This window comes from Malaclemys terrapin, chromosome 3 (assembly GCF_027887155.1).
Source record: "Malaclemys terrapin pileata isolate rMalTer1 chromosome 3, rMalTer1.hap1, whole genome shotgun sequence".
NCBI classification, from domain to species: domain Eukaryota; kingdom Metazoa; phylum Chordata; order Testudines; family Emydidae; genus Malaclemys; species Malaclemys terrapin.
The window spans coordinates 82,477,315-82,505,119 of record NC_071507.1 but is presented as its reverse complement, the minus strand read 5'-3'; the positions used below and the strand labels follow the sequence as shown (position 1 = coordinate 82,505,119).

At 39.8% G+C, this 27,805-nt stretch overlaps 1 protein-coding gene across 1 annotated transcript in view; it reads right to left on the bottom strand.

Moving 5' to 3' along the window:
- Positions 1–1,987: 1,987 nt before the first annotated feature.
- Positions 1,988–27,805, bottom strand: part of THBS2 (thrombospondin 2) — a 49,950-nt gene continuing 24,132 nt past the window's right edge. Inside the window, exons 13-22 of the mRNA XM_054023275.1 lie at positions 26,993–27,211; positions 23,556–23,663; positions 21,433–21,592; positions 19,101–19,219; positions 16,440–16,674; positions 14,290–14,517; positions 12,905–13,176; positions 10,832–10,929; positions 9,236–9,375; positions 1,988–7,242 (exon numbers count right to left, since the gene is read on the bottom strand). Coding sequence (XP_053879250.1) covers positions 7,235–7,242; positions 9,236–9,375; positions 10,832–10,929; positions 12,905–13,176; positions 14,290–14,517; positions 16,440–16,674; positions 19,101–19,219; positions 21,433–21,592; positions 23,556–23,663; positions 26,993–27,211 — 1,587 coding nt within the window. The 3' untranslated portion in view covers positions 1,988–7,234. The remainder of the gene's footprint in view (positions 7,243–9,235; positions 9,376–10,831; positions 10,930–12,904; positions 13,177–14,289; positions 14,518–16,439; positions 16,675–19,100; positions 19,220–21,432; positions 21,593–23,555; positions 23,664–26,992; positions 27,212–27,805) is intronic.

Here is a 27,805-nt window from a genome sequence, read left to right as displayed (position 1 = left end):
TGGGGCAGGGGTGAAAGTAGAAATAGGTACTTCCAGTACGGGGCTGGGTTGGGGCCGGCTCTGGCCCCCGGAAGGAGTGGGGCCTCGGGCGGGGATGGGGGAGGTCAGAGCCAGCCCTGGCCCGCCCTGTACCCTCCCCCGCCCAGATAGCAGCGGCAGCCGGGGGCTCCGGCAGCAATTTAAAGGGCCCAGGGCTCAGCCGCTGCTACTGCCCAGGGCCCTTTAGACCGCTGCCAGAGCCCCCGCCTGCCACTGCTACCCCAGGGCTCTGGCAGCAGGGCTCAGGGGGCTATTTAAAGGGCCCAGGGCCGTAGAGGCAACAGGAGCCCCAGGCCCTTTAAATAGCCCCTGGAGCCCCGCCGCTACTCCAGGGCTCTGGGGGCTATTTAAAGGGCCCAGGAACCCCCTGCTTCTACTGCCCCAGCCCTTTAAATAGCCCCTGGAGCCCTGGGGTAGCAGCAGCAGGGCTCCAGCAGCTATTTAAAGGGCTCAGGGCAGTAGAGGCAGCAGGAGCTCGGCCCTTTAAATAACCCCTGGAGCCTCACTGGGCTATGCCAGGGCTTCAGCAGCAGGGCTCTGGCAGCAATTTAAAGGGCCTGGGGCTCCAGCCACTGCTGGGAGCCCCAGGCCCTTTAAATTGTTGCCTGGGGAAGCCGGGCTGCCCCAGTATGGCGCACCAGCTCTTGCCGCTATGCCATACCGGGGCATACCGGCTAACTTTCACCTCTGCACTGGGGACTCCTTTGAGGAAGATTCTTTACAGAAAGAATTGACTCCGTTTTAAACAAAGTGGAGCCAGATTGCTGGCACAGAAAATGGGGAAGATTTGGGGGATTATTTAAACTAGGTGGTAAGGGAAAGACTGACGGGTTCTGAGAAACATTTAGGTTAGACAAAGACATCTGCTAGTGATGTCAGTAACACAAGAAACTATGCATCTAGCAGTAGAGGAAAGAATTACAACAGCACTGCAGGAAGCAGAAGTTGAAGTCATTGAGGTACAATCCAAAATGATAACGGTGCCGATAAGCATGTTATATTAAGAAAGTACACCCAGGAATAAAGTCTACACATGTCTATGTGCTAGTACAAAAAGATTAAAGGCAAAAATAGCTGAGCTTGAATTCCCAGCAATAGAAAAGGATCTCATTAGAACAGATATTTCAAGGGTGAAGTAAGGCAATCCAGTTCCTTATGCATAGTGGGACATAAGGCCCCATGTGACTCTGCCCCTGTGGCCCCACCCCTGCACTGTGACCCCACTCCCACAGGCAATATACATTGGAAAGAAACAGATGTATGACTCATACACCTTACAGGGTTCTAAATTAACTGTATCAACTCAGGAAAGGGCAAAATTGTACATGACTGAATGAAGATGTCTGCTCAATGTGCAGCTGCAGTCTGGAAAGCAAACAAGAAGGTACGATGTATAAGGGACAGGATGGAAAATAACATGGTAAATATTATATTACCATTATATATATCAATAATACTGTCTCATCTAGAATATTATATGCTCCACCCCCCCCCCCCCCAAAGAATATTGTAAACGATTAGGGGCATAGAAAAGTTCTTGTAGGAAGAAAGGAGAAAAATAAGCAGGGACACGATAAAAGTTTATAAAATACTGAATGGGATAGCAAAGGTAGATTGGAACCTTTCTGTTCTCTGTGTCTCACAATACAAAAACAAATGGGCAGTCAATTAAATTAAAAGGTGGCAAATTCAAAACTGATAGGAAATAATTTTTCCAGACAACGTATAATTAGTGTTGAACTCACTACTACAAAATGTCATTGAGGCCAAACATTTGGCAAGATTCAGGGGATTGGACATTTATATAAATAACAAGAATGTCTAGCGCTGCTGTAGTTAATGCCAATAAACTATGGAAGAGATATTAAGCCTCATGTTTCAAGGTTTAAACCAATCGCTACCAGTTAGAAATTAGGAGGAGACAATGTTGGGGCAGATAAAACAAGTATTTTTCAGTCTAGATGATTTATTTCAGATTAAGAAAAACAACAAACTACAGAGTCTCCATGTGAGAGAGAGAGAGTGACTACAGTGAGTGTCTCTGTATCTGTACTGAAATTCAAAATGGCAGCTGTTGTAAAGCTTTCCCCCATCAGCAGGCAGGGTGCCCCCCCACACACACAACACACACACACACACACACACACACACACACACAGAATGATAGCATCTCCTCCCAGTTACATAGCTTTATAAAGAACAAATTGGTTTGGGAAGGAAATGATTCAGAACTGACATGATAGAGGTATATATTATTTACCCTCTCTCATAAGGCAAGAAAAAAAGGCCATCCAATGAAAGGAAAAGGTAATACATTTACAACTGATAAGAGGAAATATATATTTTATGTCATGCATGATCAAACTGTGGGACTCACTGTTGGAGTTTACTGAGGCCAAGAAGTGGCATTCAAATAAATTAGACACAAACAGGAATAATAAGATTATCTGCAATTATATTAGCTTGCTAAAGTAAACAACACTCATGCTTCAGGACATAAGCCAACCACTAGCCTTTAATGCATGGGGCTAGGAAGAACATTTCCCCCATAGGCATGTTAATGTATTATTTTTAATCATATGGGTTTTACACCTTCCGCTGAAGCATTTGATTTTGGCCCCTGTCAAGAGACAGGATACTGAATCAGATGGCCCTTTGGTTTGAGTGGTTCTATGTTCCTTTTGTTTCAAGGTCTCCCTTCCTGCTCTACAGGGGTGGTCCCCTCCATGTTGGGAACAAATCTTTGCCAAGTTATTACATAGTTATTTATTTTTCAAATGGCTTTGTACAGCAGATGTTCCCATGTGAGCATTAGCTTTTCTTTTACTGACTTTTGCTGTGAAAATTGAACACTGAACCTAACCCAGATCCCATTGAAGTCAACGGCAAAACTCCCACCGAGTTCACCAAGATCAGGATTTGGCTCACTGACTTACATTCTGTTCAACTGCTGTCCCAGAATGAAACTAGCAAGCAGTAGACATCAGGGGTGCTGGAACAATTTATATAGTGGGGGTGCTGAGAGCCATTGAACCAAATTGTAAATGCTGTATATGAGGGAAACCACTTCAAGCCAGTGGGTGCGGCAGCACCTCCAGCACTCCTACTTCCAACACCTATTGTAGACACAGATGTTAACATTACTTATGCTACTTTTCAGGCTGTTTAACATGAGAGGTCACAGGTCTGACTCTTGTTTTTGTCTTCCTCATGGATGAAAACCCTTGTAGATATTTTAACCTGGTGCTGAACAAACTTTTAAAGATTCAGTAGCTCAGTTCAGATAAACACTCTAAAATTCAGAGGCCTAGCTGAAACTTATCTAAAATAGCTAAACTGCTGCAAAATTGGACTGGAAATCTAGTCATAACTTGCTTTCATGGGATTTTCAGTATTGATTGGTTTGTTTGGTCCAGAAATAATAATACATGGCAATTATATAGCACTTTTCACCCACAGATCTCAAAGCACTTTGCCATGGAGGGCAAATTTTATCATTCCTGTTCTATACACAGGGCAACTGAGGCCCAAAGACTGTAAGTGATGTGTGACAGTGGACAAAACAAATCAGTGTCAGAACCAGAACTCAATTCTAGTCACTGGCCCACTGCTCCCACCACACTGAAGAAATAGTCTGCTTTTTGGTCTCTTTCAACACTTTTCTTTCCATTTCCATCTTGAAAAAAGAAGTTCAGAGGCTGCAAAAAAAAAAAATGTTTTTTTTTCAAATGTTAACCAAATGTTTCTGAACTTCTTCAAGGTCCTCAGTTCTAATTTAGCTAGAAATATGAAGGAAAGTCAGAGTATGTTATTGTTTTATATGAATGCATTAACTCGTAGCAGTACTTTCTTTTCAGGCATTTTCATCCCTATTTTCTTCAGACACCCTGTATTTTTGTCATGCTGTTGTTATTAGACTTTTCCTTTCTCTGAGGCTATCTGCCACAATATGTCAAAACAGCCTTTGCCTCTGCAGCCCAAATGGCAGTCAAAGCTAGTGATGGATAACTCTCCACAAGCCTGGAGATCGGAATCAGTTCAGATATGCTTTCGAAAGATTTTGGGGTTTTAGCAAAAGATTCTATGGCTTTCTTGTGTGACATTTCTCATACTTCAGATCATATCTAGAAGTGTCACCTGAACAAACTTTTGTTTCCAATCCCCGTTGGAACACCAAATTGGAAAGGCACGTGAAAATTAAAGTTGGGGGTGTGCAGGCCTATTCAGACATTTAAAGAAATGTTTGGTTCAGGTTCATTTTGCAAAGTTTGCAAAGTTTTGGCATGATGGGTGTTCTTGTTTTTTCTAAACCAATTCACCTGCCCCCTCTCCAAATGATTGCAGTTTATCATCTACCATCATCTTATCATCGTGTTGTTTTGAGATTTTTTTTCTCATTTCTTGTTCTGTGTGAACCATCCCAAAGCGCTCATTCCTGAAACCCTTGATTGTGTGGGTAATCTTTATTCACACTAATATATCCCATTGACTTCAATAGGATGTGTGGGAGTAAGGATTACAGGACCAAACTATACATCTGTTCAGTTACGCTGGGCCAAGATCCAGTGCAGAAACCTGTGCATTTGTCTGGCAATGACAAGAAGCAGGAGTGAATTTCTCAATTATAGTGTCAGAAATAAAACAATTTTGGGTGGTTCACCAAGAGATTAAGTGGCTCAAGTGGAATTATGTCAAGTATCAGGGGGTAGCCGTGTTATTATGTGGAATTATGGCTCTTTTCAATGAGACCAGGAAGCCTGCTGTTACATCCTTAAAATATACTCAATGATTTGTAACTAACCAACAGATCCGTTTGACATGAAATGATTTATAACCAAGCAACAGGTTTGTTTAGTTACCAGAGAGTTTCAGGGCCTGGTAGCTCTTTCTTTTTTTCTTTTTTAAAGAAACATTTTTAACTATAAAAAAGGTAAAGAGATTTTTTTTTTATAAAACCTTTTTACAGTTTATTTCCTATCATTAATTGTTAAAATATAAAAAATGATGATCTGACTAAATGAAGCAGGATGTTAAATGGTGAATTTTGTCTGTGTAAACAAATAAATAATTATTTACAATCTTTGGCAAAACAAAGTGAAGTTTCATTGATCTCATTCTCTCCCTCCTTTTTTCTCTCACATGCACACACACACCCTTGCAAAGAAAAAAAGAAAAAGAAAAAAGAAAATCTTCATAAATAATTTACATAGAATAGGAAAATTATGGTACAATCTAAATATTAACATCTTCATCCCCACACTGATGTCATGCTTTCACAAAACCAAACCAAAAAACCCTACACGTCCATCACAATCATTACATTTAATGAAATCTCCCCACTTTCTCATTGGGACTTGGGGATACAATTTGAAACAACAAAAGTATGAATTGCAACAAACTCAAAAAACCTCATAAGGAGGATTTTTTTTTTTTTAAAAAAGGGTTTGTTAATATAAAGAGACTGTAAAATGTGCAATAAAGCCCCAAACTGTGAATTCTTTCTAATGAATATAGCAGTAAAATCTATTTAAAAGGAAAAAATGAGCTGAGTCAACATTTGGCTCACCATGCCCTATGATAAGGCAAGAGATACTGTATTCCCTTAGTAAACCTCATCTGTGATTAAAATTACACCAGCAAGAGGTTTTTTTTGTGAACAAAGCTCATACATCTTAAACAAAACAAAAAAGTGTTAAATACTTGCATACTATTGTATAACTGAATAACTGTTGTATCTGGTTAGAATAAACACTGGTATCCCTTCAGCATTATTTAAAAAATAAAACAGTTCTATATACAGCAGACATAGGTAACAATACAAAATACTAAAATTAGGATAACCGTATATATATATTAAGGTTCCATTTATAAATTCCTCATTATTATTTATTTAATCATGTGCTACTTTAGAGCATGCTGGATTGTAATGACCTAAAACCGCATGTTTAAACAAGGGTGTACATTGCTTCAATGATATCTTCATGTTGTGATATGCTTTTTTAACAGATTGTTCTAGCATTATTTGTTAATAATGCATTACTAATGCACTGTATGACAGGCTTTAAAAATAAATTATCAGAGAAGGTAGCAGTATGTGTAATCATGATAAATATTAACAAAATATTTATAACTGGAACCTTAATTTCCGAATTTCCAAATCAGGTAATGGTAGCGTGGCTACCTTTTCATAATCCTAGATCAGGATTCAGGATGTCAAAGTGCTTTTTGCAGCAGAGATGGAAAAGTGGTTCAGGTTCAACTTGTTCCAGATGGTCATGAAATATGTTTAGCAAGAGGGAATGCAAAAAAAGATGTACACTGGCCAACTGGAAACCATTTTATAAAAGCCACAGTGGATGGCCTTATGTGCTTAACTGAATTGCTATGCTTTCTTATGTTGAAGTTTAAGAGCTGGTTCAATTGTATTTGTCCTGATTTAAGTCCATACAAATAACATGCATTGTTATTTCTAGTTAGACATTATTTGAAACTAAAAATCTGAAGTTTCAGCAACTTCTAATCTTAAAAGGTATTTTTGAAGAGTTAGTAAAAGCATCCTTATCAGCTGAAAGATCTTTTTGCATCAAGCCATCTTCATATTATGTGGCCTTCACTTTATTCTCCAATGGCTTCTTCCTTATTAGGCTAGATATTGTTGGTGTGGTCCCTTTGTTATTTTACTGAAATTAGGCTCAGAGGTTTTGTGTTACTGAGGTCCAGCCCTGATCGGAGCAAGGGAAGTGTCAACCCTACGCATAAAAAAGTGGTTTTAACACTTTTTTTCCCACTTAGTTTAAGACAATGGATGATATGCATCCCCTTTTTCTCCATATATATATAAATACATTAAGTAATTACACTTTATATGTAAACGTCATTCCTTTGTAAAAAAACAAATAAACAAGTCTTGCTAAGTTTTCACTCTACAAAAATGTTCTAATGTATCAATCTGCTTTTGCTTCAGTGGTGGGTTGGACGCTCACATTTAGGTCCCATTAGTCTTAGTTTTCAGAAGGCACTTGAGCGCAGGATTGGCTAAGCCACTCTTGGCAGCAGGGAGGTACAAGGTTAGTTGAACAGAAGGCCGGAGGAGGAGGAGGTACACAGAAAGAGAAGTTGGGAGTACCAGGATGTACTGAGGTGTCTAGGTTGCACAGCATCTACAGTACTTTGCTGGTAATGTAGCAACCATAGCTCAGAAATCTAAAGTAAAAGAGAAACAGATATTAATTGGTGCAGAGGCATATTTGGTTTGGAATACAGTAAAAATGGAACAAGAGCTCAAATGTGCTATAGTAAAAGGGAAGCAGCCTGTGTAATACAAAGATTATTTTTCCTGTTCTGAGTTCATTTTCTTTTTAATAGTACTATATTTTCACATTTATAACATTGTGGATGGTTTCATTATATTTTTTTAAATGGAGACTGCATGAATCACCATATTTGGAGGTTTTTCAGAATAGGTTAGGCAAACACCTGTAAGGAATGATCTAGTTATTACTTAGTCCTGCCTTGAGTCCAGAGGACTGGACAAGATGACCTATTGAGGTCCTTTCCAGTCCTACACTTCTATAAAATGGGAATTGAAAATATCCACTGAATCCTTAATGCCTCCTTAAAGAAGGGCTATCCATAAGTCTGCAAGTGCATGAGTAACCCACTACTGAATACATGTTACAAGTCCTGCTCTGATCAATAGAGGATATGAGTTGTTACATCTGCCAGCTAGGTAACATTGGCTCTTTAGCTCAAGCTATAGCAGTTCACACTTTTAGCTCTAGAGATTCCCTGCTTCACTCCCAGTGTGTCGGGCATGAAGGTGACCATCACACATGCAACACACACTAATGCGCTGGATATACACACACACAGTTCCAAACACATATCTCCCTCAGATAATTCCATCTTCTTTTTCCAGGCAGATTGTATTAAACATGTGTTTGTGGTTATTCAGATTTACATTAAGACTAGTGGGATCCAAGCTATTTTAATGAATCAGTGTCTAAATTATGCTGTGGTCCCTTATGGCTTTGGAACATGCCTTCTGGCTGAAATTTATCAGGATTATTGCTGTATGTTATACAGTCATGCCCTCATTCAGGAAAGCAGTTAAGCAAATGCTTAAGTCCACTTGTTTCAGGACAGCATGTTGATCAACTCAGAATAAACTCCCTCTTGTTTCATTCATAGTTAAGAATTGATTGAGTTATTTCAGAATGATTGACAGATTAAGGATTCCATTCAACAACTGGAAGATACTTTCTATTTCTATCTTTTCTCCCTAGTGCAGTGGTTTTCAACCTTTTTTTCTGGCGACCCAGTTGCCCGTGACGCAATGGAGCTGGGGATGAGGGGTTTGGGGTGTGAGAGGAGCACAGAACTGCAGTAGAGGGCTGGGGTGTGGGGGTGAGGGCTGTGGGGTGGGGCTGGAAATGAGGGGTTCAGGGTGTGGGAGGTGGATCTGGGCTGGGGCAAGGGATTGGAATGCAGGAGGAGGTCAGGGCTCTGGTCTGGTGGTGCAGGCTCTGGGGTGGGGCTGGGGATGAGGGGTTTGGGATGCAGGGGGGCTCAGGACTGTAGCAGGGGGTTGAGGTGTGGGAGGGGGTCAGGGCTCTGGGCTGGGGGTACAGGCTCTGGGGTGGGGCCAGAGATGAAGAGCTTGGGGTGCAGGAAGGGGCTCCAAGTTTGTGGGGGCTCAGGGCTGGGGCAGGGGATTGGGGCATTGGCTTATCGTGGGCGGCTCCCAGTCAGCGGTGCAAGAGGGGTGCAGAGGCAGGCTTCCTGCCTGTCCTGGCATTGGGACCTTGTTGCATCCTGGAAGTAGCCAGCAGCAGGTCCGGCTCCTAAGCAGAGGCATGCAAGCAGTTCTGCGCAGCTCTCACCCGCAGTCACCGGCCCCTCAGCTCCCATTGGCCGGTTCTCAGACCTGCTGCTCGCCACTTCCGGGGTGCAGCGCAGTATCAGAACAGGTAGGGACTAGCTTGCCTTAGCCGGGCAGCACAACTGATGGGACTTCTAATGGCCCGGTCAGTGGTGCTGACCAGAGCCGCCACAACCCAGTGCCTTACATTCTGCATCCCACTTCTGGGTCGTGACCCACAGTTTGAAACCACTGCCCTCGTGTTTAGCTGGGAGATTGAAGTAATCGTGGCATAAATAAAACTTTCATAATTGCCTAGTTCACTGAAAAACTAACCTCTGCATTCATATTTGAGGTCAGAGAAGTAGACCATTTCTTGAGAGAAGACAAAAAGACCTAATCGTCCACCAGCATAGGTCGTATCATAGATTGGTCCAGAGTCTACCATGACCTGTTTTCCTTCATATACTAAAACTCTGTAAAGAAAGACATGTTTTAGATTAGTATAGTGAATCAACAGAACATTCCAAGGTTGAAACATGTAATAGCAGCTGTCAGGTGATGATATGATGTTGAATTCTAACACTAGGTGCCATGTAGTACAAGTTTATTACATGGGTCATTCCTCTGTTATACCTCCCCGAGTCTGTCTGGTAGTCATAGCCCATTTATTGGAAGCCCTGGCGCTGTTTCATGAGTAATTTTATGAACATCATCTGCAAAGAATTTCCAAAATCCTTGTGTTATTACAGCTAAATCTTCTGGAGTGTCAAGAAGTAGTGTCATGTTCTTAATGTTGATTAGCCACATGCCTCTTTATGCTTAGAGGTTAGCTTGAGAAATATACACATAATTTAATTGACTCACAGTAAGTCTGTTACCTCCTCACAAATAAATACATTTTAATGACTATTCAAAAACCTAGTTAATTTTTCTTTTTCTATTAGAATTCTCAGTAGGATGAAGGAGCTTCATGTACAAGGACCATAGGACCTGCCACATTAGATTAGGGCAATGAGCCCACTAGAGCAGTATCCTGTCTGACAGTGGCCAGTACCAGCTGCTTCAGAGGAAAGTGCAAGAAACACCATAGTGAGTGCACAACTGTGAAATAACCTGCCCATAACAGGAGTATCTTTCTATCCTTTGTCAATTAATCGCTGGCCTATGCTCTAAAGCAGGATGGCTTATATTACATAGATAAACTGTCTTTTATTCTTTCTAATGTAATGGATGACCCATGTGGTCCCCAAATCCTTTCTACTCCCCACATCATGCAACAGAACAAAACTGTATTAGTCCTGATGAGTCCTGGGCTATTCAGGTCTAAAGAGGCAAGAGATAATTTCCCCAATAAAAATGTAATATACAGTTACAGTATTTACTGCAGGTTAAAAATTATCTGCACTGTCAATCCTCATTTTTAAAAGGCATAAGATAACCAGTTAGGGTTAGGAAAAGATATCCTTCATAACTAATACATAGCAGTGCATTTTTGTGTGCATTACAGAGGTGTTTACACATGTTTCTGGAGTACCTGGTGTAAGCCACTGTCAGAGACAGAATGCTGAACTAGATAGGAAAAAAAATGTCAAGTTTTAATCTTACTTTGAGTATTGTTTTGGAATTTCTCTTTCTTGGCTACTTTACAAAACAGTTATTTAGTAAGAATTAAATATATTTTTATTTAATAATATTTAGTTTATGTAAATACTGAACAGTCCTAATGAAATTGAACACATCTGATGTGTGTGTGTGAGGAGAGAGAGAAGTTATTTAAAATCTAATAAAATGTTCCAAAAATAGAGAAACAGTCTGCCATGAATGAATCATCAGCACTGGAATTAACAAACAAACCATTAAAAGCCACTACTTCATTAGAAACGACAGCTATATTATTAGGAAATTTGTAGGCACTGAAATACCGCTTACTTTATTAATCCTGTTTTAGGCCTGTGAATCAACTGCCACCTATAGGCAGTATAATCTTTCCAGCCAACATTCTTGGGGTCATGCCACAAGGTACGTACCTATAGTAGGAATACAAATGCTTCATTAGAAACAGTTTGTACTACAGCAACTGGATATCTGATCACAGCCTATTTTCTTTGTATCACCAAACTAAAAATCACTTTAAAATTTAGTGATACTGAACGCCATTCCCCCCACACTCTGGTCACCTATATTAAGTAACATGAAAATTGCCATCTTCAATTATACATCAGTTACTTTCAAACAAGTAGATTAATTCATAGATTCATAGACTTTAAGGCCAGAAGGGACAATTAGATCTTCTAGTTTGACCTCCTGTCTATCACAGGCCATAAAATTTCACCCAGTTACCACTGTATTGAGCCCAATAACTTGTGTTAAAGAATATCTTGTGTTAAAGAATATCTTCCCAGAAAGATGTGAAGATATTAGAGATGGAGAATCCACCATTTCCCTTGCTAGTTTGTTCCACCCTCACTGTCAAAAAATTATACCTAATTTCTAATTTGAATTTGTCTGGCTTCGACTTCTAGCCATTGGTTCTTGTTAGGCCTTTCTCTGCTAGATTAAAGAATCCTTTAGTGCACCGTATTCCCTCCAACCTTCCCCATGAAGGTATTAGACACTGTAATCAAGTCACCTCTTAGTCTTCTCTTGGATAAATTAAACAGATTGAGCTCTTTAAGTCTCTCCCTCCAAGGCATTTTATTTATTACTCAAAGCATTTTTTGGCTCTTTACTTCACCCTCTAATTTTTTAGTATCCTTTTTAAAATATGGGCACTAGAACTTGATGCAGCATTCCAGAACAGGTCTCACCAATGCTGCATACAGATGTAACCTCCCTCCTCCTATTCACTATTTCCCTGTTTATACATCCAAGGAGCACATGAGCTCTTTTTGTCACAGCATCACACTAAGAGCTCATGTTCAGTTGCTCATCCACTCTGAGTCCTAGATCCTTTTCAGAATCACTGTTTTCCAGAATATAGTTGCCATTCTGTAAGTATGGCCTACATTTCTTTTTTGAATGGGCCCAGCTTATCAAGCGATCCAGATCACGCTAGATGACTGGCATGTCTTCATCATTATTTACGACTCTGGTAAGCTTTGTGTCATCCAAAAATTTTATCAGCAGTAATTTTATATTTATTTCCAGACCACTTGATGAAAATGTTGATAATTGATGAAAAAGTGCAAGGAAAGTAAAGGGGAGTGGAGACCTGGGAATATATTTTGTCTTTGAGTTCTGTACATGTTCAGATACACACACACACACTCACACAATGTTCACCCTACAGAACTGATCCTGCTACACGTACCTATGTGAGGAGCTACATTGAAAGAAATGGGACTAATCAGCTGAGTAAGCGCTACTGCAAGACTGGCTCAATATTTATTGTATATTGTTTCAAATCTCTGGCACAATAAAACTCTCCAGGAAGGCTCAGACCCTGGAATGAACTGTATGCAGTTGGATCCCTGTGCTTGTGTGGTGCCCAACTGACTTCAATAGGCTTCCGTAGGGTCACAAGGGCCACCGTGTGAAGTTATTACAAGACTTGGGAGTTTGCAGCAAACGTTCTGAACACAGCCACGTTCAGAAATATAATCATCAAATATATGTGATGCCCCAAAGGTGGGTGTTTAAACACCCATCTGAAGAGAATAAAGCCCATTGTAACACCAATACTATCTCCAAGCTGGAAGAATTACCTGTACACCTTGTCCTTTGATTTTGCAGGTTCTTTTTAACTACTTTGTACTCTTTTATCTATGTACATTTTGCATTACTTTGTAAATAGTACAAATAAATAACAACAAAAGCATCTAAAAAGACTGGCAATTTTATCCAAAAATTAAAATAACATTGAAAAGTCGTTTACTATTTTCCTTACTCTTATTGGCATACTGAGCCTCAGTGCCCTTTTTTAATTGGTAACCGGTTTTTGTGTCAGCCCCCTTTTTACAATATTGTTAACCCCTCAATGGTATGAAGATTTGATTCTCTTACCTGTCCAGGTGTGTTTCCAGTGTGCCAGAGAGCATTTCTCAAGTGCTCACCAGTGCCAGTCGTGGAGTTCACTACTTTGAGTGATACCCCTGAATAACCATAAGCCCTGGTGGGCTTGTCCTCCCAGTAGGTCTGTGTGACTTGCTTCCACATCAGAACATAAAATCGACTGCTGGACTGATAACCAAACACAAACCCGGCATAATCGTCATCACGGTCTGTGTTAACATAGAATGTGCCACTGAAGTCAACAGAGGTGAACTCATCGAAACCTGGTAGAGGATTAAATGTGCAAGATATTCAGTTCCTCCATGTGGTGCAAATTCAGAATGCTTGAAAGCAGACTGTAATACCACTTCTGTCGCTTTGGGCTTTCTAGGGTTTTTATTGGGGGGGGGAAGGGGTTGAGAGAGAGAGAATGAAGTCATATGTACTGTTTATATAGTACTTATATATCTGTTCTGTCTCATTCCTTAAACCAGGATGAGGATAAGATGATGATATCCTCTCTTTTTACCTTTGTTTCTGTGTAGTCTTTGCATTTTTCTGTCCCTTTCCCTCTTGTAATACTGCTGTTACAGAAACAACATGACTTGATAGCCCTTTTAAAGAAAAAACTAAGATTTATAGTGTCTTACATTAAGATCCCTTACAATACCAATTGGGAGCAAGGAGGAGGCATTTGGCAGGAAGAACAACAAATGTGATGTATGTTTGCAAGCCTTCCTCAGTCCTGATTTATTCAGATCAGTGAAATAACTATGTTCCCTCTTACCTATCAGAATTAACTCTATAAAAATGCATGTGGGTAGGTCTAACATATAGCGGCTGACATTCCAAAATGAAATGGAATCAAGTAGCTCAATAGGCTTTTTTCTCATATACAACCTCAATACAGAATGCTTTTTCTTCATTAGTTGAGCAGAGAGTTGTGCCAACAGCAATAGGAAAAATCTCTGACAAGTATATACACACAGGCACTCTCAGACACTCAGGAGATATACTTCCATTTGAGTAAATGAACAAATCCATGCTATGTTGGGCTTCTATATGAAAAGAGAAACAAGACTATGCAGTTGTTTGATGTGCTACCCATAATAGAAGTGTGGTCTAGCAGCTTGAACACTCAGGTCACTATGAAAAATTCAGAGTCCTAATCCCAGCTCTGACAGTGACTCTGTGTATTTTAAACCTTCTGTCTCATTTCCCCTATCTATAAAATGGGAATAATTTGTTGAAGAAAGTGTTGTAGTTAAAGTAAAGTGCTTTGAAGATAAACAGCACTATCTCTGTCCTAAGGTCTGGGGCTGTGTATTATTCTGTATGTGTTTCAGCCAGCACTGTTCCAAAGAATCCAGATAATTCTTTTCTCTTTTGATACTCACCTACTGCTATGCCAGGATCAGAGTTGGCAGTCTGCACCAGTTCTTTGCCCTGGTGGCGAATAACCCAGTTGGGGTCAATTTGAGCTGTTCCCTTTGGATCCAGGGGGACCATCTGGAACTTTCTGAAGTCAGTTTCACTGATGTCAATATTTTCGGGGCACACGTCATAAATATCTGGGACACTGTCGTTGTCAAAATCATCTTTGCAGATATCACCTCTGCCATCACCTACAAGCAGAACACATATACAGGCAAAAATTGTTAGCATTTTGTACCTCTCTCCTTCTCTATTTATATAAGTCAACAGCTGTTCACATAGGAATTACTACACTGGAAGAGACCAGTAGTCTATGTAGTGTACCATCCTGCCACCAACAAGGACTTATATCAGAGGCAGATGTAAAATATCTTTAGTGCACTTGATCACCATTGTATTCTTCAAGCACGGGCTTTCTGACAGAAAGAAGGATAATGAACCTTAGGAACCTCAAAGACTTTCTGCAGTTCAGCTTGGTGGGAAAATGGTTCCACATTCCACTGTCTGACAGCCAAGTAGAACTCCAAATTCTGACCAGCTGTGCACTCCCGCACTTGTTTATCTTAACACTTAAGATAAAAACTATGCATTTCCAACTTTATCCCCTTTGCCAATATCAAAGAAGCAATTCTTGAATCCATACAAGAATTTTAATTATTCAATGCATATGTTGCTGAAGTTCCCAGTGGTCCTGACTGCTGACAGAGTTGATTTTGTTTCAAAAGATATTGAAAGCATTTGTCCAACCAGCCATGTCATCCACAAACTCTATCCAGGTTTGCAACAGAGATTGGCAGGTTTCAGAGTAGCAGCCGTGTTAGTCTGTATCCGCAAAAAGAACAGGAGTACTTGTGGCACCTTAAAGACTAACAAATTTATTAGAGCATAAGCTTTCGTGGGCCACAGCATCTGAAGAAGTGGGCTGTAGCCCACGAAAGCTTATGTTCTAATAAATTTGTTAGTCTCTAAGGTGCCACAAGTACTCCTGTTTTTTTTAGAGATTGGCAGGGAACAGAGTTATGTAAGTCATTCCCTCTTTATCCTAGCCATGTCCCCCTTATACCAGGATACTGGGAGTAGAGGAGGTGTGGGAACTGCTATCACTGTTCTATATCACCCAAGGATTTCCAAAGTAACCAGAGCAGCAATCGAGAACTGGTCCACTGTAAATGTATCGTCACTATGAACATATGAACTAAATTTTGCTTTCAGTTACACCAGCATCAATGTGGAATAACTCCAGCAATTTCATTTACACTTGTGTAACTAAGAAATTACTCATATTTATTTATTTTGTGGATCATTACTGATAAATATATCAAACGTATATAGCAGTTTTTAATCCTAAAGGATCACAAAATAGTTTATATATTATATATATATTGGTAACAGTTCATTAACCACTGAACTGCAACCATCTATGTGGTAGACCATTACAGCTGTTTAACAGTGACCAGGACTACAGCGCAACAATTCAGGACAAGAAATGAAGGAAAATACTGCATCCATTTATGTAACTGTCTAATGTACATGATCAACACATACCTAAAGTATTTCCTCTGTGAAACAATTTTTAGTAGAGTTGGTTGAAAAATGGCAAATATTTTCCATGTATATTTACAAATAAATGAATATTTCTCATTTTTAAATGTTATGGAATATTTTGGTTCTTTCAATAAAAAACTGAAGTTGAATACCAAAATTGTCAGTTGTGTTGGTTTTCAAAAACCGAAATAGTTTTTTTAATTAAAAAAATTCTAGTTTAATATTTCATCAAAAAATTAACATTTGAAAAGGAAAGAAAAATTGTCCCAGAAAATTTGTTTTTTTTTAAATAACAGTCAATTATTTAATCAAAACTATATTATATGTTTGACCAGTTCTAGTTTGATGCCCTTTAATACAATAATACAATGTTCCAAGTTCAGACATGACATAAACAGGAGAAACTTCACTGAGGTCAGTGATCTCAGGCCTGTTACCTCAGGGCTCAATTTGGTCCGAAATGTCTTATTTCTTTTATCCATGGAAAAAAATATCCTTCGCATTCTATACATGCACCAGTTCTTCATGTACTTAGAACTGAATCAAACCCACGCTACTTGGTTCTTACCATCAGAGTCCTTTTGGTCAGGGTTGAACATGAGCCGACAATTGTCCCTGTCATCAGGAACACCATCATTGTCATCGTCAGAATCACATGCATCCCCTTTGCCATCCTTATCATGGTCAGCCTGGTTAGAATTGGGGATGTAGGGGCAGTTATCTTGGTTGTTCTGGTGGCCATCTTCATCTATGTCCTCATTGTTGTCACACTGGTCACCAACCAGGTCATTATCTATGTCAGTCTACAGGAAAAAAACAGGCAACAACATTGGCATCTTGATTGTTACAAAGCACAGAATTGAGATGACATGTTTTCTTATTCTCTACATTTCTCTTTCAGTAACTTCCTGAAGAGCTCCTATATTGTGGTGACAAATTTCTATGAAGTAGAAATGTAATAAAATTTCAATTTTTTTCACTCTAATATGAAGAATGTTAATGAAGATCTTACCAAAACTTGGGCAAACATTTTCCTACATGGCTCTTAGTTTAAGTTTGTTGGTTGGAACCTACTGGTCTTAATTCACAGGTCTGATACATCCCCTTTACACTGCTGTACCTTGGTCAGATCTAGCCCACAGGAAATAACCCTGATGCAAAGGAGTTCTCTGTGCATCATAGGGTATGTCTACACTGCAATTAAAAACCCATGACTAGCCCATGCCATGCTGACTCAGGCTTGCAGGGCTTGGGTTAAGGGGCTGTTTAACTGCAGTGTAGATGTTTGGGTTCAGGCTGGAGTCCAGGTTCAAGAACCCTCACAGGGCATGGGCCAGCTGAGGAGTTTTAACTGTAGTGTAGACATACCCATAGAGTTTTCACTGCCTGCATCATAAGGGTCATGCCAGGGGTGTGGTCAGGATAGGAGGTTTGCCTGGAGTGCCACTGCATTCTGACAATTTTTGTTGCCATGTGGACTCTTGGAGCCATGGAGAGCCAAGTGAAGTTCAAAGCAGACCTAAGGTTTCTCTAACTTGCAGTGGGAGCCAAATTGTTCTCCAAATGGCACAGGAATACAGGGAGTGCAAAGGTGGGGTTAACGACATCTTTGCCCCAAACCCCTCAGGCTCTGCACGGAGCGGCACTTGGCCAGACCTGAAAATCAGACCTGTTGTTTTTCACATATAAGGAAGTTTAATGCCTACATTGAAGAGGAGGGTTTTTTCATATATATAAAATGTTAAAGGTCCAAAAGAAGGATGGACAATTCAGATCTAACTTTTCAGTCTTAAAGCCAGCTGTTTGGGGTTTGACTGCAACAGTTATAACAATTTAAAAATCTGGGATGGACACTAGAGTATTCATTAGACACATTGCAGGACAAAAATCAGATGTAATCATTTAATAAAACAAAGTGCAATATGATAAAATTCTTCCCTGGAACATAATTAGCATTGCAAGCACAAAATAGATGCATATATGATATCATGCATTTCAGCTGGCCCGATAGTCCCTCATGAGAGTGTGTTACCGCATATTATTGAAGTCTGTGCAAGCTGTGTAGTGCTCATATGAACTGTCTTTCACAGACCAGGTTCTTAAGGTATGAGTGGCTGCTATTGGTCTCAATGAAGTTTAGTTATTATAAGCCCTGAGGTGAAGCTAAGTGCAATAACTTTGCATAATTATAAATTCCAAGGCATTCACCTGAACCAAGGCAATATTCAGTGTTAAATCATTGAAAACTTGCAAAACTATTTTGCATAACTTTTGCTTTCAGTTCATACCAGAACCTGCAATTTACCATAAATAACATAAAAGAGTTGTTCATATATTATGTTGCCGATCAGGGCAGTTTTCTTTTTATGTAAAGTGGGTGGATTGCAGGCAGAAGAGAATTGTCACTAAACAGAGTGTATCATTGCCATAATGGGCCTTTATGTTTTATGTGGAAATGAAAAATGGGCAAAATACGGCCTTTTCTTTTCCATGCATTGATATGTCTCTTCTGTGAAGGAAGGGGCATGATTCTCCTTCCACAGGTCTGAGTAACTGTCACTGAAATCAATCGCAGTTACTGATGTCCTGTGATAGGAGAAATGGGCCTCTCCAGTTCAGAAGTGAATTTAGTGCATTTTGCACTGGTGGCTTGTGGGATATCAAACTTTTAAAATTACATCATTCAAATTATTCTGTATCCTGTGATAATAGAAGAGCTTCCTGGCCTTTTACCCAATGAGTCTGTACTGTATCTCCCACACCCCCACAGAGCAATCAGCTAGCTAAAAATCATAAAGGAGGGCAAGATGGTCTAATGGGCAGGGCACTGGACTGAGAGTCAGGAGACCTGGACTCCATTTCTGGTTCTGTTGCTGATCTGAGTCCTTGGGCGAATTAATTAGCTTCTCTGTCACTCTTTCCCCTTCCACCTCTTATCTATTTAAGCGATATGTTCTCTGAGGCAGGGATTGCCCTTTACTATGTGTCTGTACAGTGCCTAGCTCAATGGGGTCCTGATCTTGGTAGAGGTCTCTGTGCTTGACTCCAATGCAAATCATCATAAAAATAATAATAATAATTTAGTTTAGTTCCTTAAACATTTTCTCTCTCTTTCTCTCCTCTGAGGTCAGCATTAATACAAGCAGTTAGAAGGTTGCTTTCAGATTTCCCACATCAAGAGCAAATCCTCCCACCCATCGCTCCTCACACAAATGGGCTTAGTGTTTACCTGATCGGGATTGTGCACCAATGGACAGTTATCACAATGATCACCTACTCCATCCCCATCTGTATCTCTCTGGTCAGTGTTGTAAACGTATGGACAGTTATCTCGTTCATTAAAAATGTCTGTGAGGGTAAAAAAATAATGTGACTGAAGCAGATAAGAAATCTAGCACAGCTGGTTCACATACAGTAAGATACCATTGCAGAGGTCAGGCCCCCACTTAAATTCCATTGAAGCCCTATTTTGAGGGTTTAAGTGGCTCTTAAGAGGTTCATAGCCCTATGCTGATCCTCTGTCAGAAGTGGTACGTTTTATTTGCCATTCCATTAAAGCTGCTTCAGTTTTATTGTACTACCACATCACAATAAGAAATGAAAGAGCCACTGAGGAAAGGGTGTACAGTAGAACCTCAGAGTTACAAACCCCAGAGTTACAAACTGACCGGTCAACCACACACCTCATTTGGAATCAGAAGTATGCAATCAGGCAGCAGCAGAGACCAAAAAATAAAAAAGCAAATACAGTGTTGTACTCTGTTAAACATAAACTACTAAAAAAATAAAGGGAAAGTTAAAAAAGATCTGACAGGTAAGGAAACTGTTTCTATGCTTGTTTCGTTTAAATTAAGATGATTAACAGTAGCATTTTTCTTCTGCATAGTAAAGTTTCAAAGCTGTAGTAAGTCAATGTTCAGCTGTAAACTTTTGAAAGAACAACTATGATGTTTTGTTCATATGAACAACTTCCATTCCTAATACGTTCGTAATTCTGAGGTTCTACTGTAATTTCATACTGTGGGCCAAATCCTGCTTTCCTTACTAATGTAAAAACTCCCAGATATATTTCAATGGAAGTTTTGCTTATGTAAGGACTGCATGGGCTTTGAAGAATTTGGCCTTTTATATTTGTGAGCCTAAAGAAAATGTGTATTGCTAAAAAAGTAGAAAAAAAGTTTTCATTTTAAATTACTTGGATTTTCATTGCTTAGAGTTGGAACTACCTACCCAGAATTTTTGAGTAATGCTCTGCAATAAATACTATATCACAATGGAATTCCTGAGGAATTCTATATAGCAATACATTGCATGACCGCATGCTTTAGTGCTAAATAAGCTCATCTTAATATAACATATATAAAATTAATTGTACAGTGTTGCCAAATATTCAGACACCCTTACTTCTCATTTTGCAACAAATTGTCCTCTCCTTCCAAAATTATATCATGGTGACAAAAAAAAGTTAAGACAATGTTGGCACAAGTGCCAGAAGATGACATTAGGATCATCTCTTCAACTATATGGTTTCTGGAGCTTTATATAAACTTTGAAATACAGAGTCTCAGCCAAAGATACAGGGTTATGTTTTCCACTCATTGCACATGCAGAAGTCCCACGAGCTCTAGTAAGAATCTGATGTTGTGAGTGATGGGAGAACTTCAAAAGGTTCAGAGGTTCAATTCAGATAAGTGTCCAAAAGTTGCATGATTACTGAAGCAAATCCAAGACCAGACTTTTTTCTACAATTTCTAACACTTCTGGGTTTCAACCATGTTAGAAATGCTTCAAGAACAAGCTTTCTAAAGATATTTCAATGTTTTTGCTTCCATTTCTGGCCAAAACCAAGACTAGAGAGGTGTGTACAAATAAGCAAAATAAAACTATCTTTTTCAAAACTCAGAGGATGTTTGAGTTTGGATTGGCTTGAGCTTTGTACGATTATCCAGGTCAATTCTGATTTTACCTGGCCCAGATTAATATCCTCTAGATAGAGCCTTAACCGATATCTTTGTTTCCCTCTAGTATCCAAACAGGAAACAAAAGTAGTATATTGCATCCTGATTATTTTGGAGTCAGGAAGAAATTCTTCTCCTCCTCTGAGGGGTATTTGCAAGGGCCTTAGAATGGGGTGGGGAAGTGTGATTTATCTAGAACATTGGGCATGGGTGATCTATTACATTCATGTGGGTACATTTCACATTATTTTCACATAAGATTTGAGGACTTCAGCAATACAAAGCCAAAGTTATGGGCCTATTACAGGAATGGTGGGTGAGGACCTGTGACCTGCAATGTGCAGGAGGTCAGACAAGATGATCATGATGGTCCCTTCTGTCTTTAAAGTCTATGAGTCTATAATCAATGTCCTGTGTTCAATGCAGAGCCTGGGGATTGGTGGACCTTGGTCTTCCCTTTCTTTTTCTATATTTCTGACTGTATAATATAAGATGGAACTGATTGTATCTTACATACAAATGCAACCAGCCCACCCATTGTGCATAAGTATTAGATCCGGAATAGTAACCAGTTGCTGTTTGGTTTAGCAAATAAGAACATACCATCACCATCAATATCCACAGCACATGAGTCACCCTCTCCGTTATTATCAGTGTCAATCTGAGCAGGGTTGTGCACATACGGGCAATTATCACAACGGTCACCAACTTCATCCTTGTCATAATCAAACTGACGGGGGTTGAACAGAAGAGGGCAATTGTCCTAGCAAGCAGAAGCAAAGGATTTAAGAATATAAATCACAGCTTGGTTCGAGGCATTATTTCATTTATCAAGAAGTATTTCCCCACTCTCCCATCCCTCATGTTCCACTTAGGAAGAAATGAAAGTGAAAATGAAACTAAGTCATATAAATTGATGTACAAGTGTGCTTTCCACTGATGAGCTTAGCCCTTTCCCTTGTGTAGCTATTTACACCTCTGCGAAGCGGATGCAAAATACTAAGGCAGATTGGTAGGCATATTATACCCATTTTGTACAAATGTAAATGACTACCTAATGTGCAAGGCAGTGGAGGAGCAAGCCCGACATACATGTGTGGAGAGGAGACTAGGTCTCTAGAACCTTAAGAGAAGTCTCTGGAGAATATTTTTCACTATTTTGTTGTTGTGCAAGCATTTTCCATGAAGACAAATTACTTTCTTAATGCAACAGCCAGACTTCACTATTTTGGACATTCTAGGAAAAGATATCATGGAAAGGCAAAATATGTCCTATTTTATCAACTACTGCCATATGGTAACAAAAAAATAAATGTCCCTGAGAGAGAAGAATACTCTCTTCAGTGTCACCTAACTGGACAATGTAACTGAAGGCAATGATTTCTGTAACTGCACATGCAACATAAATATTATTGATCAAATGCTTGTTTGACTTTTTTTTTTAAGTTTCCAAATACAGACTGTATGAGTCAGATCCAGAACATGAAGGCACACAGCAGAATACACTTCATTTTCCCCTTTGGTTGTTACATGCTACCCAGTGCAGACAAAGCAATCAAATGTCATTTTTTATTTAAATCAGAGGACCAGCTCCTGTTCTAATCAATATACCAAAACCCTAAGTGATGCTACAGAGCACTCAGCACAGCACGAGATAGGATGGAGGCTTAAAAAGGGGCATTAGGTCCTCTTTGCACTCCTGCAATCCTACTCTGCTCTGCACTAGGCTGTACCCTTCAAGGGTAATTGAGATAAGACTGGGCAGTTCAAAGCTGCCCTAATGCAACTGAGGACCTGATCCACACAGTCCTTAATTATTTCTTGTAAGGGAGTGTGACAGGGTGCATTTACCCCTCACTGGACAGGGGAGGGTTAACTCCTGACTGTGAGCTGAGAAGCCACGCCCCCATGTCCCTCCTGGGCATGCTCGAAGTGTAACACCAGTATAAGAGGGAGGAGCCCAGCTCAGTCTGGACTAGCTGCTGGAGAAGAAGGATGCATGCTGCAGGCTCCAGCCCAGGAGCTGCTGGAGCCCCAGACTGTGGGAGCCGGAAACGCAGAGACTCAGGCAGGCGCCCAGTTACCTGAGGACGCCACTCAGAGGTTGGAGACCCCAGGATCAGCACAACCCGAGGACAGAGACCCCAAAGACACATAGGCCAGGACTGCAGGAGTTACAGTAGGAAGTAGCCCAGGGAGAGACTAGTCATTGTCCCTACAGCAGTCAGCATGTTTCAGGCGGATCCTCATTAAGTGGTAAGTCTATTCATCACTACCAGGGCCTTAGGCTGAGACCCGGTGGAGCAGGGAGGACCCAGGACTCCCTATCCTGACCTCTACTGCCCTGGGAGGCAGCCCAACCCTATTGACTCTGGCCACTATGCCTCACTGCCCTATGAGTCAGGGTAGTGCTATTGACGCTGGTCTCTGGGCCTCACTGCCCCTAGGGTCAGGGTAGTGCTAGTGACTCTGGCCACTAGGCCTTACTGCCCGGGGAGTCAGGGGACTGCTATAGACCCTGACTTCTAGGTCGCACAGCCCTATAGCAAAGAGCCAATGGTGGACTTAAACTCTTAGGCCTCACTGCCTAGAGGCAGAAGGCGGCTTGAGAGACAGGGTGTACTCCCCCCGCACTGGACAGGGACCCCCCACCCCATCACAGGGAGTTGCATTAAAATGATAAAAGACATTTTTTTAAAAATCAACCATTAAATAAAATCTCATACTTTGTCATCCTCTACCCCATCATTGTCATCATCTTCATCACAGGCATCACCTTTGCCATCCTTATCAAAGTCTTCCTGTCCAGAATTAGGCAGATGGGGGCAGTTATCCTGTCCAGAAAAATCAGTACATTATATTTCTGTTACGTCACAGGCTCGTAACATGGGCTTGAAGACTATATAGCCCACAAGAGGCTATAAAACACATAGCTGAGAAAATCGGTCACAAGTACATTTTAAAGACTTTGTGTTTGTTGCCAAAAATATTAGTTCATCCAGTTTTCATGCTGTAAAATAAATTAAATGAAGTTGCAAATCACATTCCCCAACTTCCTTCTGTTAGAAGAAATGTTTGGAGTGTATTTTAGCTGAGAGCATGTGATAGGAAAAAACACACATACACAGTGTCAGCTCCTTATGGACAGCTCACGGAGGAACTTTGAAGACTGCAACGTAACGTGGCTGGCTTTGGCTGCCTTTAAGCAGAAGAATGAAGATGAAAGCTAAAAGGATGATCTTCAGATGTAATCTGTCATACGGAAAGTTAATGCAACGGAGACATAGACATGGGGCTGTAGTTTTGAGACATGTGTCCTTTTGCACTGTTAGATTTCCAAGACTTTTGAAAATAAAAGACAAATGTATCCTTTTTTATTTCGCATTGAAGATCAGAACTGAGGAAAGGGTGATTATTCCAAGTGAACAATTTTCTGGATTAGGCAAAAATATAAGTACAGATTTTCAAAAACTTCAAGAAAGCAATCACTCTGATTAACACATGGAGGCAAATTCTGTTCTCATTTACAGTCATTGAATCCTATTTAATTCAGTGGGGTTGCATGAATGTACCCCAATGGCATCACAATGGTGCAAAAAAGAGCAGGATTTGGTGACTGAAGGACCTAATATTTCTTACAATAACTACATAGGCTTTCTAAATTGGAAATATAAATATAAAAAAGTGAAACAATGAGCCAGCATTTTAACTGCTATTTTCTTTTAAAATAGTATAGCCAGTGGAGAAATAGATTCATAGATTCCAAGGCCAGAAGGGACCACTGTGATGATCTAGTCAGACCTCCGGTATAACACAGGCCATAGAACTTCCCCAGAATAATTATTAGAGCAGATCTTTTAGAAAAACATCTAATTGTCAATGATGGAGAATCCACCACAATACTTGGTAAATTGTTCCAATAGTTAATTACTCTCACTGTTACAAATTTATGCCTTACCTTGGGTCATCATTCTGCCTTGGGATAAAGAATGGGTGAAAATCTAAAAAGCCACTCAAACCATTGTCTATTTCCTACACCAAAACCTTTTCTGAGGTTATAAATTGTTCTCATTGCTGTTTTCACTTATTTTCACCTTTCCACTTCTGCTTGAAACCAAGACTGGACATGCCAAACCACTGCAGAAATATTCTTCTTATAGCACATATATTTGAGTCCAGGATCAGCAAAGAAAATGTTGAAATCTCAGGGAAAGATCTATTCTCATGACATTTCCAGCCCAAATTTTCAAGCTCAAGAGATTCTGTTCATCTAGATAAGCTGAGGAAAAAGCATTATAGTTTTTAGATAATTATCAAAATCAAAATGAACCTCCAAACTTTTAAGACTCCTTTTTTTGTATATACAGATGATTCCTTAATTCCTGACCCAATGTTAGCCTTCAAAGTATTAGGCTAATGTTTCATTTTTCAGTACAGGAATTCTGGAGGAAAAAATGTCTATACATGAAAACTTTGAGAGAACTAAAAGTAAATTTAAATTCAATATATTAAATTTATTTAGACAAGTTATTTTTCAATCACTTTCACAGGGTAGGAGAAGGAGATCTTTTTTTTTTTTTTTTTAGAAAATTACTAAACTAGAATAATTTCTAATGAGTGCTACTGCCTGAGAATATTACCTATTTTTTAAATAGACCTTTTTAATCAAACATTTGTTTCTATAAAATTAATGTATGTCTTACAGAAAGACAAGACTGAACCTTTGGGAACAGTCTCCTCTAAATGTGTTCAACATGTTATGTTCTTAATGAAAGCGGATCTTTTGTGTTGCATCTTGAGTCAATATGTTGCATGTCCTGATGACAGGAGCCAAAAAGAATATATGAACTGCAAATGCTGAGTTGGCCAGATCTACAATGAGCCGACAGCAGGCAGCGTGAGAAAGTTCAGCATCTGAGACTAGTGTTCAGCAAGGGTCTATCTAATACACCCTTTCTGTTAATAAGGCATTGGCCCAAATTCATTCCTAGTGTAATGCGATTGACTTCAATGTAGTTACACCTGGATGACTTTTTGCTCCATTTAACACTCTTAGCTCAAACATTGTTAGTCTCTGTGTAAAGTTTCTCATTTGTTTGCCCATTACTCTAGTTCAGAACTTGACAAGGTTCTTTTGGTTTTGTTGCCACTGTCAGAGTGCTAGAAGAGGATGCCATTGCTCAGGACAGGTTGGTTGCATTCTCAAGTAAATTAAGGACCTATGTTTTTTTTTAATATGGAGCAGGAGCAGAAATCTAAGAAGGGCACGTTTAGAACTGAAAAAGAACAATCAAAAGAAAACAGTGCCCTCTGTAGGCCTATGCAGCCAATGTCATTGCATAAAGACTAACTCAGCAAAGTGCTTAAGCACATGCTTAACTGTAAGCATGTCAATAGTGCAGTGATTTCAGTGGGACTGCTCAAGTGCTTAAAGTTGAGTACACGCTTAAGGACCCAGGGTCCCAGACACACCTATCCTAATCACCATCTACCCTTTCTCTACTATCTCAGCAGCCTTGCTCCATCTGCCCCTCAATCAGAAATACCAGAGCATTGTAATCCTATTGCCTCCTTTGTTGTTGAGTGAGGTGTACTAGGACACAAGTGGGGATGAAGTTGCACGGGGCTGCACACTTTTGGCATAATACCCCACAGAACCAGCATTCTGTCTTAGAACATTATTAATATCTGGCTACCAATACACAAGCTCCTGCTGAATCTTGGTGACTGCATAGTTTCAGCCTTCTTAGATAACTCTTTAGAGAAGAACTTTTCATGCAAGTAATGTTTGAGTGATTCTCAAATGATGGTCCATGGAACTCTTCCTAGTGGTCCCCAGAAGACCTCCCAGAACAGAAAAGGAATTCTGCTACAAAAGGGAGGGGACTGAGTTTAGGATAAGAAGTGATCCAGGAGTGATCCCTCTTTTTCCTATGAAGTGTTTTACAGAATAGCATAATTGTGAGCCAGTGAAATACAGGATTCCATTAAAGTGTAAGTGAATATACATTCTATACTATCTCATAGAAAGAGTGGATACCGTAACAGTTCAAGTCTGCATAGAAACCGTCACCAGTTTTATAATGAAAAGAAATATCCTTAGCTATTAAAAAAAAGAAAACTGGTTGTGACATAACAACTTTTATTGCCCCTTCTTGCTTACCTTCATGCAATGGTAAGTAGCATTGGCAGCACAGACCAGGTTGCTATTGGGCCAACCATCCAGGTCAGAATCTTCACCGCAGATGCGTCCATCACCAGCATATCCTGTTCTACATTCACACTTGTACATAGGGTCACTGAAATGGCCTAGGTAGATGCACTCTGCAGATTTGTGGCAGCTGTGTGTCATATCTAGGCATGGATTTTCAGGTTCACACACCTACAAGAACAGATCGTACTCATTCAAACTTAATGACATCAGTAGGAGCTTCTAGGTCCTCAGCACTTTTGAAACCCAGGCCAGTTATTTAGATGTCTCAATTTAGGCACTTTTAAAAAAAAAATGTTGGTCTAAGCCATACATTTTATTTTGTCAGTTCACAATTGTAGATAACTGGCAATAAAAAAAAAAGCATAACCACAAGTAAAAATAGACATTACTCAATAAATAAATTTAAACAATTGGTTTAAGTTTTTTGGAATTACATGTGCATTCCCCTAGGAGCCATTAATTCTCATTATGGACAGGAAAGACTGCACACACCCATTTCCTTTAGAGTACTGGTCTTCAGGATATAATGGTCTAAGTCTACCAGCTGGTGTGTAGTCATTTTTTTCTTAAACCAGAGAGACAAACAAATGGATGTTAATATCCTGTCAGCAAGTTTACTGTCACGTTCCTCTTATTTCTTTTGTTTTTCCTGGTAAGTTTTGAGTGGCTTAATTTTAACAGGTGTTGTACATTTAGACTTCACATGTTGAGCTAACTACAGCATGGCTCAAAAAGAAGAGACTGATGAAGTCTCATGGCAGC